General features: G+C 35.3%; 1 protein-coding gene across 3 annotated transcripts in view; it reads right to left on the reverse strand.

The window, feature by feature from the left end:
* LOC131048855 (origin of replication complex subunit 4) overlaps positions 1-12,979 on the reverse strand; it is a 252,659-nt gene that overhangs the window by 95,932 nt on the left and 143,748 nt on the right. For all 3 annotated transcript variants that reach the window (XM_057982932.2, XM_057982931.2, XM_057982930.2), the window contains 2 exons: positions 5,433-5,518; positions 5,196-5,305 (listed from right to left, as the gene is read on the reverse strand). In XM_057982932.2, the coding sequence (XP_057838915.2) occupies positions 5,196-5,305; positions 5,433-5,518 (196 nt within the window). The remainder of the gene's footprint in view (positions 1-5,195; positions 5,306-5,432; positions 5,519-12,979) is intronic.

The raw sequence follows: 12,979 nt of genomic DNA on the forward strand, positions 1-12,979 counted from the left end.
GAGTACATCTAGGCAGCGGCGCCAAATGTTTGCCCTCTCGGGTAAACGGTTAAATGCAGAAAGTAAATGCACAGAACATAATGGAAATAAATTAAATAACTAGTCTCTATATTAATTCAACAGTCCATGTACATCAAGTGCTTATAACATTACATTTGACACGACTATCTTGATCATACTTCGAAGAAAAGGTACACAATATATAATACCCGAAGGGGTGCGACACAACCGTCGCGACTCCAACTACCTACCCATCGGCTAACTAACTGACCGCCGTAACTCATTATTACCGACGACAACATAAACATAATATAACAACATAACATAATGATTATTCCCATCAACAAGAAAGTCATATAGAAGCTTGATGTGTATAAATTTCACTTTGCAACATAATTAAAAGTGGACACCGTCCTTGAAGCATGCCTATTTGTTGAAGAATTGTAATCTCAATACTAAGGCATCCTTCAGTCACCAGGCTATGTGTACTTGATTCTTATGATTTGAGGTTTAATAACACTTTAGATTTACCCTATTGCTACGTTTAAGCTTTTTCAGTGCCTAGTGTTTAGCTAATTTTTCTAATATAAGATCATTTTACCTAGTACCTTTGTATGTAATCAAATGTACATTTCAAACACCATTGACTTATTTAACTCAGAGATAAGTATCGTTCTTTCTTTCTTTTCCAAGCTTTGGTAGTTTACAGCCAAGATTCAAACAAACGTTTGGTTCCAGGATTCTTTTATGCATGTCATAATACAATTATGATTTGTATGTTTTTTCGTAGTTAAAAGACTTGAAGGTGCAACTAAAGTGAACAAATGCGTGTATGTTTCATTAAAAACCTGCAACAAAAAATCTATCACATGATGACTACAAATATGCTGTGCTACATGTTGACTACAAATCTATCACTTAACCTGTCAAGAAAGAGGGGTCAAACCTAGAGATTCAATAATCTAACCTCCAAAAGATAGCAATTAAAAAAGAATCAAAAGAATTTGGTAAACGAAAGATCTTATAGGTTTGGCTCAATGATTAGTAGACTTGATATAAATCTGCAATTAGTGCTAGCAGACATACATAAAGATAATGACAATAGACTACTTCATCCTCAAGACAAGCAATTGACATAACCACTTCTAGCAGCATAACTTATTTTAGATTAGATTTACCACTGCTTCAAAGGTTAAGTTTGTATTCCTAGACTTGACACCTCTTTTCAATAGGTTTAGCGTCTGATTCATGTTTACCTCACTGGGTAAACAGGAAGAATACAGAAATCGAACAGCAATGTACAATGCAAATATAAAAGAAGTACCAGAATAAGCTTTCCATTACTGTCAAAGGATGTTCATATTATATCCGTCGTCAACAATACATGTCCCCCCACACCCGGAGGTGATACAATATATGACTACCGAAGGGGTGCGACACAACCGTCGCGACTCCAACTACCTACCCGTCGGCTAACTAACTATTGATAATTAACATTACTAACTATACACTTTTCCCGATAACAATTCATAGAGACCCCTACATAGGATAATACAAAAGCCATGAAAACAAACCTAATCCAGTTACCAACAACATATAAAAAGAGGTATTTGTTAATTCAAGTAGATATTAAACCTCAGAATCTGGTGTAAACTAGACAAATTTTGTCCTTGATTTTGAAAACATACATACTAGAAGTAAGAATCAACCTATTGAAAGGGGATCCTCATTCCGTTGAGATGTCGTGTCTCCTTCTCAAAAATGAGGGTGTAATTGAAGACCCACAGCCTATTTCCATTTATGGGACAAAATAAGGAAAATATTCATAATAGCATTGTGATTTGGGCCTAATCATATTTTCAAAAGGAGCAATTTAAATGTTATTATTGAAGGCTGACTAAGTGAGACATTATAAGGCCTATGCATTTCTTTTTCTTTTTTTTATAATGATTTTAATTCTCTTAGAGGGGAAAAGCAAAAAATAAAATAAGACAGAGCCTAATTTGTAGGAGCTTATATAGGAGAGGCTAGCGCTCGAATTAGAATATCCTTGTTTCCTCATTATTGAATTCAAATTTTCAAATTGTGAACTCACAAGGACACAAACCCTTGGTTGTGAAATCTCAATTATCAAAAACCCTGTTGTCTTTTATTGTGGAATTGAGGACAAAACCCTCAATTCCATTTGAGATTGCAAATGAGCTCAGTGTAACACCTATTTTCAGCTAGAACATTGTATGAATGCAAGAAAATTGACATTTTGTCAGCTTTGTGAAATTTGTTCACATGTCTACTGCTGTGCCAATATTTTGTGGTATTTTGCATAGATTTTAGTTTTTTGAGTGGGACTTATCACCTACTGCTACTGCCACTGCCAAGCCAATTGAGCCTAGCACTCAACATCAACAACATATCAGCATTATCTACAGGTATTATCAGCATTGTTTGCAGATTTAAGTCACCACCAGCTGCAACCCTAAACACCAGCAATCAGCATATTGACTGGCCATACAAGTTAGACCCTAGCCGCCAACATTGGGAGGTACACCATACAATTTTGGTGGCTGTTTCATGCCCCTTTGAAGCTGCACTTAACCAAATCAGCAGCACCCTGTTTTATCAGACCTGTCCAAACACTTGTGACTAGAATGAATTATATATTTATCCCTATGTGGCTCATTGCAGATCTTGAATTGCTGTTAAACTTAATATTATTGCTGATTTACCTAGCTGCATCAATCTGAATATCTATACGTTCAAAGGTTTTAGTGGATATCATTGGCTGCCATCTTTAAGCCAAATTTGAAGTTCATTCGTCAATTAATTGCTTTGATTTAATCCTAAAATTTATCACTGATTACAGTAGTATAGTATTTGAATTATTTTGCATTGCATTTCATTTTCCTATAATCAGAAAAAAAATGCATATTTTCCTAGGGTTCTATAAAATCCCCAATTTTTAGGACGTCATCCAGATGCACAGTTTCACCTGTTAGCCACCTTCGCAGGTGAATCCAGTGGTTAGGAGGTGATGGAGTGTGCAAGGAGGCCCCATACTTACTCATTTATTTGGCCTTGGCAAGTTTATAAGGTGTAAACTTTATAATATTACATTATAAGTCACTTTTTCTAAAATTGGAAATATTTTATGAAGTGACTTTATGAGGAGGGTGAACTAATGCTGATATTATATTATAAAGTTACTTTTACCTTAAGTGGTAATAATACATTAAAGTGACTTTATAAAAGATGTTTATTAAGTAACTTTATAAGAAAGCGGATTAATGAAGTTAATGATGAATTATAACATCACCCCTTGGGCTCCCCTTTCTAGACATAATTAAGGAATAAAATTTAAATTAATAATGGCCCCAACTCATGATAATGGAACCCTCAAGCTGAACGCCCAATTGGAGGAATATTCTACTTAGAATCATAGAATCTTGGAGCCCTTACTTGGGCATGGGAATTTGGGAAGAAAAGAGGCTTCACGGGAAGATTTTTGGCATTACTGTTATTCATTTTTTGGAGATTATTTTTCATCAGCAGGTCTGCAAAGTGGTTGACAGAAATCTGAGAGCAGATTGGAGAAGAAAACCTCCATCTTTGGTGACAAGACGCAGCCCCTTTAACTAATTCAGCATTTGGACACACAAAGAACTTCATTTCAGGCCATTGGGGGCCAAAAATCAGAAGTTTGCAGGGTTAGACAGCAATTACAAGGCTTTTACATCAGGTCTGAACATATTTGGATGATCTTACCAGCAATTCAGACATTATTCCAGTAGATCGTACCATTCACAGCTGAGCCATACATCGAATTCTTGCTTGGAGTTTGTTGAAAATAATTGCAAGGGTTTTAACTCAGCCAATTGCACTAAAATTCATTGATGGCAATTAGAATCAGCAAATAAGAAGTTATTTTGGAGAAATAAGGTCATATGTGATCAGCATATTCAATAGTACAGGGAAATTATTCATTCACGTCTGGCAATGGGTTAGAATTCCATCTGGGTCTGCATATTTCTTCATCAATTGTTTTTAGTAATTCATTCTAATGTCAATAAAGTCAACTGGAGCTGTCAACACATTTAGGAAGCTCCTATTTCATCATATATTGAATTTCAATCAAATAAGAAGGCTCAACCAGGCAGGATCAAGACACCTGGTATGCAAATTTGCTCTCTAAGTGGAAATAAAAAGTTATTCTTGATATATATTATATTGCTGTTGTAAAAATCAGAAGTCTGATTTTAATTCTCAGTATTAGCTTAATTTCATTTTTGCATTTACTTCCATTATGCATCATTCAAAAACTCTCAAAAACACATCAAAACCTAAAACCGCGTCAAAAACCAAAATTAATCTATCGCTGGCCAAAGAAATCAGTTCAACACACCAATCAGCTGTCCAACATCTCCAGTCGGCATCTTTCAGGTTCCCGATTAGGAACCTTACATGAGACTATTTCAAGCATTGGGAATTTTCATTTATTGGAATGTATCTATGAATATGTTACAAGAGTTCTTTTCCAGGTTGGAAAATAAATGCTGTAAATTATGTGCATCAAATGGAAGTTCTGCAATGGTCGATTTGTTGAACCTCTTTACAATAAGCCTCAAACTTGGCATAGAACTCTATGGTACAGAAGTTTGTATGGTTAGTTCATTGACCATAGTGCTTGTCTCATATAAACCATATCATGCGTAAGGAATATGTGTTGGAAGGCAGCATTAGTGTCTAAGAAAACCTACCAGGTGGGGGAGCCCATAAAAATGAAAAGCAAGATAACCTTTTGTAATTTGTATTAAAATCACTAAGAATTCCCATATAATAGATAATCAGACATGACTATGTAAATATATTTGGAAGTTTGCAGAAAACACAAATGATAATACTTAAAGATTAAAAGGTATCTCCATGACCCAATCCTGGTTCCACAAGCTGTGTTTGTCAAATCCATACTAATTTCTTAATACATATATGTTTAGAGTCTTTAGACATTGGCGAGTGTATAGGTGTCAGAATGCTAGATGAATTGTATGAAATGAACTTTGAGGCATTAAATGCCACATTTAACCTTAAGCATTGCTCACAGAAATAAGATAATTGAAGTTATATTCCCTTCTAATATATTTAGGCCTTGATTTAGAAAACACAATACTTAAGAAACCCCTAAAATACGAATTCCTCACCCCGTAGAGTTTCCAACTTAGGTTGTCGTTGAATTGATGAAACTGCAGTCCGGAAATTCCGCAGCGAAAGCAACCCAGAATCGCGATCTAGATCACAGACAGCTCGAAATCTGCACGCTCCAAACATATATATTCCTGTAAGTGTTACAATAAAAAAAAGCTTTCAAGGATTATAATAAATATACAAGTACTACAAAATGTGGAGACAAAGTTCCAAAATATGAGAGGAATACTTACAGAAAATCTAGCAGTCGTCTTACACTAAGATCCACATTCACTACATTGCTTAAAATATCCTTGAAGCTTTTATTCTCTATGATATCCTTTCACTTGTCAAGGTCCTGCTCTTGAATCGACAGGGTATATATACATAAAATAAATCTCTAACACATTTTTTATAAATGATATCTAATTATTTAAGATCCATAATAGCAGGATTCATAATGTAATAGAAAATTTCTAATCTCCTAATCTTAATTCCAAAAAGCCCAATCAATTCTTGCTGAGTAAGCCAAGACACTCCTCTGTAATTATTTGGGAACCTGGCAACAGTGAGTTAGAGCAGATTGCATGACAGACTTCTTTTTTTCTACAACCTTGTGAAATACAATATCAGTTTATAGCATAGAAAATTAGAGATTTCAGACCTCATCAAATCAGTCCTAACAAAACGTGAGGCTAAGGGAGATCAGGAAGCAGTTTTTTCCCTATCTGCTAAAACCAATGGTGGGAAGGATGGTACAGGACAGAAGGCTTTGTTGGTGGCTAAGACTCCACTAGTGATCTTGTGTAAGGTCATTGAGGAAATAAACCATAATTCTGACAATGGTGTTCTCAAGAAAATTGGCTTCCGTATTGCCTTTGGCCAGCCTGTAGTCATTAATTAGGTCATTCATGTTGTGTTAAAAAAATTCAATTGAGTTCTTCCCTTATCAAGGGGTAAAGTTGTCTGGTCATGCTCTTAAGTTTTCAACTAACAATTTCTTGCAGATTGACCAAGGTTGAACTATTCCAAGTGAAAGATAAAGAGTTTCTTGATTGATGTTAGCTCCAGTAGCGAAAAGAAGAGAGGGAAATGTCAAAGACTTCAATCTGAGAACAACGCTAAAGAATGGCTAAGAAAAGTCCCAATACATCATCTATGTGTCAATGCCAACATAACATCACCACAAGGCAAAATGCAAAGAGAAGTTTTAAAGAAGTCCACTTTTCTAGTGGTAAAGCCACCTCAAAGTTCCCCTTAAGCATGAAGAAAGGTGACAAATAGATAAAAGAAACTGCAACTAGTGTTGAGGAGGAGAAAATTGATCAAAGAATTGCTACTTAATGGTGACAAAGCCAATATAGAACCACATGCAAGTCAGAAATATATGCAAATAAGTCCTTAACACACCATTTTGAAGTGCATGGCCCTCTCAAAATCCTGCCATATTTCTTCAAAGTGGCAAAATGACTTAACAACTATACCAGTGTCTTTAAAGTGGCAAAGACAATAAGAATCTACATCAAAAGAAGGTAAATTAATTAAGTTGTCCAAAATTGACACCTAAAGGAGATCACAATACAAGTGCAAAAAGGTTCCTATGCAAAAAGGTTCCTAAGCAAGGCCAGAGCACTGATTAAAAGGCACCAAGCTGAATTAAGTTTAAACATCAAAAAGTAGTGCATAAGTTGAGTAGCAGAACTGGGGTAAAATTGTACTCAAGGTGGCAGCAAAATAAGTAAACATGCCTAGCATGTAATGCTATTTTTTTGGTCATAAGACAAGGTTACAATGCCTACGGAGTGGCAAGGCATCAAGTGATTAATGGCTGGGAATGCATTATAAAATAGTGCCATAAAAGAAGGCACCTTTTGGAAGTGTCTTTGCCACCAAATAGTTCCACCTTAAATCCAAAAAGGTAGTGAAAGAATTATGAAACTCCACCACAGTGGCAATAAGGCAACTTAAATCATTTAGGTCCCATTTTAAAGTTGATTAACCTCAGAGTTCTGCTCAGCACCTAGAAAAAGGGCAAACAGATTAGTGATTTGCACCAAGCATAAAAGTAGTTATCAGAAATCGGCATCCAAGTCAATGTTTTATGTTATACATTTAATCAGCTTTAAAGCAAGAACAAAAGCAGAAAATCCTTATATATCAAGAATAATTCCCTTTCAAGCTTCAAAAGTAAACTCCTATCTGCTGTTCTGAATAGAATTGAGGCATTTTCTTCATACTTTCACAGGTCTGTATGGGCAAGTTTCAACATCTTTTGGACAGGTTTTCACGAATAGCAACATACTTTTCAATTTCTCCTTCATTTTTTGCCTTTTGCTTGCAGTCCTATATGAGGCTTTCATCTCTCGCTAGCATTGTTTTTATCTCCACCAGGGTACTTGTTCAGATTTTGAATACCAAAGCACTGGGGCAGTGAAGAGGAGCTCCTCTTTCAGACTTCGAGTTATCATCAAAATGGAGGAATCAATCAAAATATTGTTGAGGGTGAAGTTTTCAATTTCAAAGCATCAAAATTATCAAGGAATGTTCATCAAGTTTATGTTCCTGAGCTTTTCAACAACTTCTGTAGGCTCTAAACAAAGTTCACCATGTTTTAGAGGATTTAACAAGTTTACAAATGAAAGTTAGTTAAATTTTCAAAAATCACTTAAGTGATGAAAATCTTTACTTTTCTAGCAGAACCACATTTTGTAATTATCATCATCGGCAGTGATATAGATGAGCCCAGAATTAGGCCGGAACTTTATTTTTTAAAGAATTAGTTTGCCTTAAAAGTCTTTTATTTCCACTTTTCTTAACAGCAAGGTAGGAGTGCTTTAAAGCAGTAATTTTTCGGGAATATTTTATTTTTACTTTATCCCTGAGAGCTTATAAATAAGTGCCTTGAGCATGTAATTTGGGAATGAGAGTTGACAGCAGACTCATACTACAAAGGTTTAGGGAATCTCTTCTTTCTTTCATTGTCTAAACGATAGTCAGATTGAGTGTGGTAAATACTCTTATGAGCTTTACGGCCCAAACCAAATCTCTTCATTCCAGTAAATTAGTAAGAAGAAGCAATCAAAATTACAACATGTCACAACTAGACCTTTCAAGTTTTCAACACACCCATCCAGACTAATCTAGATTTTTCAAAAGAGCAATATTTGACAAGGATGCCTAATTCCCCTACTTCCCCACCTGTTATATCTCTTGATTCTCCTTCACCATCTTGGACATCTCCTCCTACAGATGTTGGATTAGATCATGAAGCTGCGTTGAAAGTTCCATTTACACAAATCCAAACATTAGATGAACAATTGCTTGATAATTAAAAAAAATTAAAATAATGACACTCTCACACAAACAACACCTCTTGTAAATACAATTCATAACATGTTACTTTCAAACAATAAAACAGTTAGCTTTCTCAAGAGATTGGTGTACATTGTGCAAAACAATGTCTCATCCTATACTTCCATTATGACAAACACCAGATTGACAATCTCATGTTATTGGCACACAGTTATCTATGGCAATACCAATTGTATATATGGTGACAAACACACCTATGGCTATAGTGGTTGTCCCTTTTGGTAGTTGTTCTTCTGGTTTACTCAAAATAGATCTTGGTGTCTCTCAGCCTTTTGTATCCATTGCATCTATAGTTGCTACTTCACAAACTCCCACTATTCATATGCAAACCATTTTCACTGTTCTAAACCAGCTAATGCAAAACATAGGCCAATTCCTAAGCCAACTTGTCAATATAACCAGCATCTCCTTGCAACCATTAATCACCCCATATTATTGGCATAGTCCGCTAACATTACATATTCTTTCTACACCTCCCCCACAACGCTTTGAGGCACCTAGATTCGAAGAATACAATGGAAAAGAATACCCTCAGAAGCCATATCTCTGCTTTCACTGCATTATGCAATGATTTTTTGTTCCAAGATGCCTTGTTAGCAAAATTATTCCCACAATCTCTAAAAGATACCGCTTTAGATTGATTTTGCTCACTCCCTATTAAATCAATGCATACATTTGAATAACTGATCAATCAATTTCTCCAACATTTTCAAGCGAACATTAGACTGCAGGTCACATTCACTAGCATCGCTCATTGAAAGTAGGAACCTACTAAGAAAATTTTTGAATATATTTTTCAATATCAATCATTATTATCACAAATTCTTTGTGTGCTTGATTCAGATGTACAGAGAGTGCTCATCGAATACCTAAAATCAACCCTCCAAGATAAGATATTGTTAGTGAAGTATAATTCTTTCGCTCATTTGTGCACCGCTCTACATAAATACTTGCAGTTGGTAAGTCAATCATTATTCTCACAAATTCCCTATGAGCTCCCTAATTCAGATGTATAGAGAGTGTTCATTGAACAAGATAAAATATTGTTACTGAAGTATAATTCTTTCGCTCATTTGTGCACCACTCTACATGACTACTATCAGTCTGAAAGTTAGTATGGGGGATCATCCTCGTTGACTCACTCTAATAGACAAAGTGGTGCCGCTTCATCCACTAACCACAAAAGAAATAAATTCTTTAACAAACATGTGTAACTAGTACATCTCAAGCTTCTGATGTCTCAGTTGTAGTACCTTAGAAGTGCAGGCAATTTACAAAGTTGTTTGAGTCATTATATAGCATAATGCAAAAACTTTTAAAAGATAATATGATTACACTTTCGTCAATCAAACTACTTCCAACCAATCAACCTTTATTGACTTCATATGACCCAAAAACCTTTGATCGATTTCATCGTGTATATGTCTTTGAAATCTCGTGCAAGATCACATCGACACAAGGTCTATCCAAATACACGATAAAAAATAAAGTGCTAACAAGTAGGTTGCAAAACCAAACCAAAATTTACAATTTTACACAAACCCTTTACCATCACATTCTACTAACTTTATTTCAATTGATCTTTCTACTTCTACATCTGGTAAACATGCAATTGCAGACATGGTAAACATGATTAATGTCCATACCAATTACCCCAAGCGCAAGAATCAATATGCCTATCATATCCTTTTCTTCCAATGACTTGCTCATTGACACAGAGGATAGACCCCTCTATATACCTGCTCATTTCAATGAGAAGACCATTAAAGGTGTACTCATTGACCCTGCTAGCAAGGTTAATGTTACAATAAAAGAAATCCTCTACATCAATGGGTTCCACAAAAACAAATATGATAAAACTAAGGTAACTATCCACACACATGACGCTCTTTCCCTCCCCATTTTAGGTTCCATTACTTTGATGGTTTAGGTCAAACACAAGTTCATGGAAACCACTTTTGTCATTATTCCTAGATCAAACTTGTTTAAGGTGAAGTTGGGCATTCCATAGCTAACTTCCATGTACAGTCGCTTTGTTAGTACACAAAAATATTTCCTCACGATGGTATAGTGCATACCATCCAACACATTAGATATAAACCACTTGTATCTCGTGAAGGCTTCTTCCTTATTACTTTTGGCCTATGCTTGTAAGACCTCTACAACCTCATTGAGATTAGTTATTCAAAGCATATTCTAAATTCTAAGTTAGTTGTTCAACGCATTGTTGGCAAAAGTGAACTCAGCAACTTAAAAGCTTGCTTAAATGTTTTTAAGAACACAATATTTTTGTCAATTTTCAATGACAAGATGTATCCAAGGAGTCCATAAATTAGTACAAAAGTGTTTTCTATTAAATTTGATTAATTTAATAATTTGAATACAAATTGAGTACAAAATCACATCATCATCCGGAATGCTAATGGCTGATACTATAGCTAACCGATAACTATTATGAATCTATGATGATTGCCTTTAAAAATCACCATCATAATTCATAAATTACATATTACAAAAAGAAAATACAACATTTTACATCTTCCTCTTCCCTAATCTAGTGAAAACTTGGGAAGAGGTTAGCATTCTAATCCTTGAAGTCTATTGTGGCTCCTCGCTTGGCGTAGAAGGTCGTGGCTCAACCTCCATCCTGCATGGCTCCTCCTGAACCTCATTAATGTCAACTAATCCTATATCTACTGCTGTGCCCACATCTTCCAATGCCTACCTCTCAAAATTAAGAATCTTATCTTCATAACACAATGGAAGTTGCGCATCTTGACCTGTCCAATGGCTATGAGGATCAATCTCATCCAAACTAATGAGTTCCTATGATTTTTCCTTTACCCTTCTTGTGTGAAGCCGAAGGTTGCATTGCACAAAGACAAGGTCTTTGAAGCGTTTTTGAGCTAATTTGTTCCTCCTTTTCATGTAAATGGCCTCAAACAAGCTCCAATTGCACTCACAACTAGATGCATTACAAGATTGGCACAAAACATGGAGGGCAAATCATTGGAGATTTGGGGTATTTGCACCCTAATCTATCCACCAAGAATCTAAAAATAAAATATTTAAAAGTTAGAAAAATCAAACCATATTTTTCAAATTATCATAAGTTGTAAATTCGAAATTTTTAACTTATAAGATGCATGTGATATAAAGACTCCAAATTTTATTACCTAGTGCCTAAATGGTTCTTCCTCAGATAGCTAGCTCCAAAGAAAAGAGCCAGCCCCTTCCATTCCTTTAACTATAAAATTCCTGAATGATGAGATCTCTCACCTCAATCTAGGATGTCATCCTCTGAATGCATGTTGTGAGGCCCTTCATAACCTTTCAATTAGGATTTGAGAAGCTATCTAGATTCTAAATGGAAAAAATGAGTGTTGAGGAAGTACCTCGTTGCATGGATGGGTTGGTAGAGTTGATTGTTCCACCTTTGATCAATGATCTCCCAAATAGGATCAAATCAAAGGTTGTCCCCATTGTAATAATTTGAGATGGACCCTTTGGCTCTATCCATGACCTCATAAATATAATCCACTGGGCTTCGATCCCCATCTACCAAATGGAGAACTCTAACCAAAGGCTTCAACACCTACCAATTACCGATACAAAAAAGATTGAAGTTACAAATTTATAATGAAAGATTTAAATTAAAACATAAAATAATCAGTTTGAATTTAAAATCAAAGTTTTGAGGTTACCTTCATGATCTCTATAGCTTTTTTTGCAAAAAGGTTGTCAAAGACTATGCTTGCAACCCTCTCTCCTCCAAGCTTCTTTAAATACGATGATTTTAGACATTCTTGACTCAAAAACATCTATTTCAAAGAAGTCAACAAACCAATAATGCTTTGCAACATTAGGAAAATCATTGCAAACCTTGTGACACCCACTCACACCAAATCTTTCCTTTGGGTACAATCTCTAATCAAATTAAGAATCCAAAGGTGATTGTAGACAAATTTGTTATGCTTCTTGCATCATCTATAGCTACTCTCACCTAATCAAGTTTGCCTATATCCTCCAAAAGAAGCTTAAGGAAATGTGTTGCACAAAAGTGTCCAAAAGAGTGTCTAATGCTTGTCTTGGAGCAATCTCCCAGTTGCCAATATGTTGTTACATTATTAGTAATGATTTGTACCACATTTTCTATGCCCACCTTCATGACAACTTCCTCCAACACTAGAAACAAAGTTTTTGCATTTTTTTACTTTGTTATTGGCATCAATCAGTTTCAAAAAAACACCTCGCCATTTGAAGCTAACCAAAAATAGATAATGGTGCAGTTTTCCCCATCTGTCCACCCATCTAAAAGAATAATGCAGCGATATTCTCTCCATGGCTTCTTTTGATCTTCCACTATTAGCTTTGTTTGTTTGGTTGCATTTGTGGATGACCTACAAGTACAAAGTGAAAGTACAAATTT

The sequence above is a fragment of the Cryptomeria japonica genome, chromosome 1, assembly GCF_030272615.1.
Source record: "Cryptomeria japonica chromosome 1, Sugi_1.0, whole genome shotgun sequence".
In the NCBI taxonomy this organism is placed as follows: domain Eukaryota; kingdom Viridiplantae; phylum Streptophyta; class Pinopsida; order Cupressales; family Cupressaceae; genus Cryptomeria; species Cryptomeria japonica.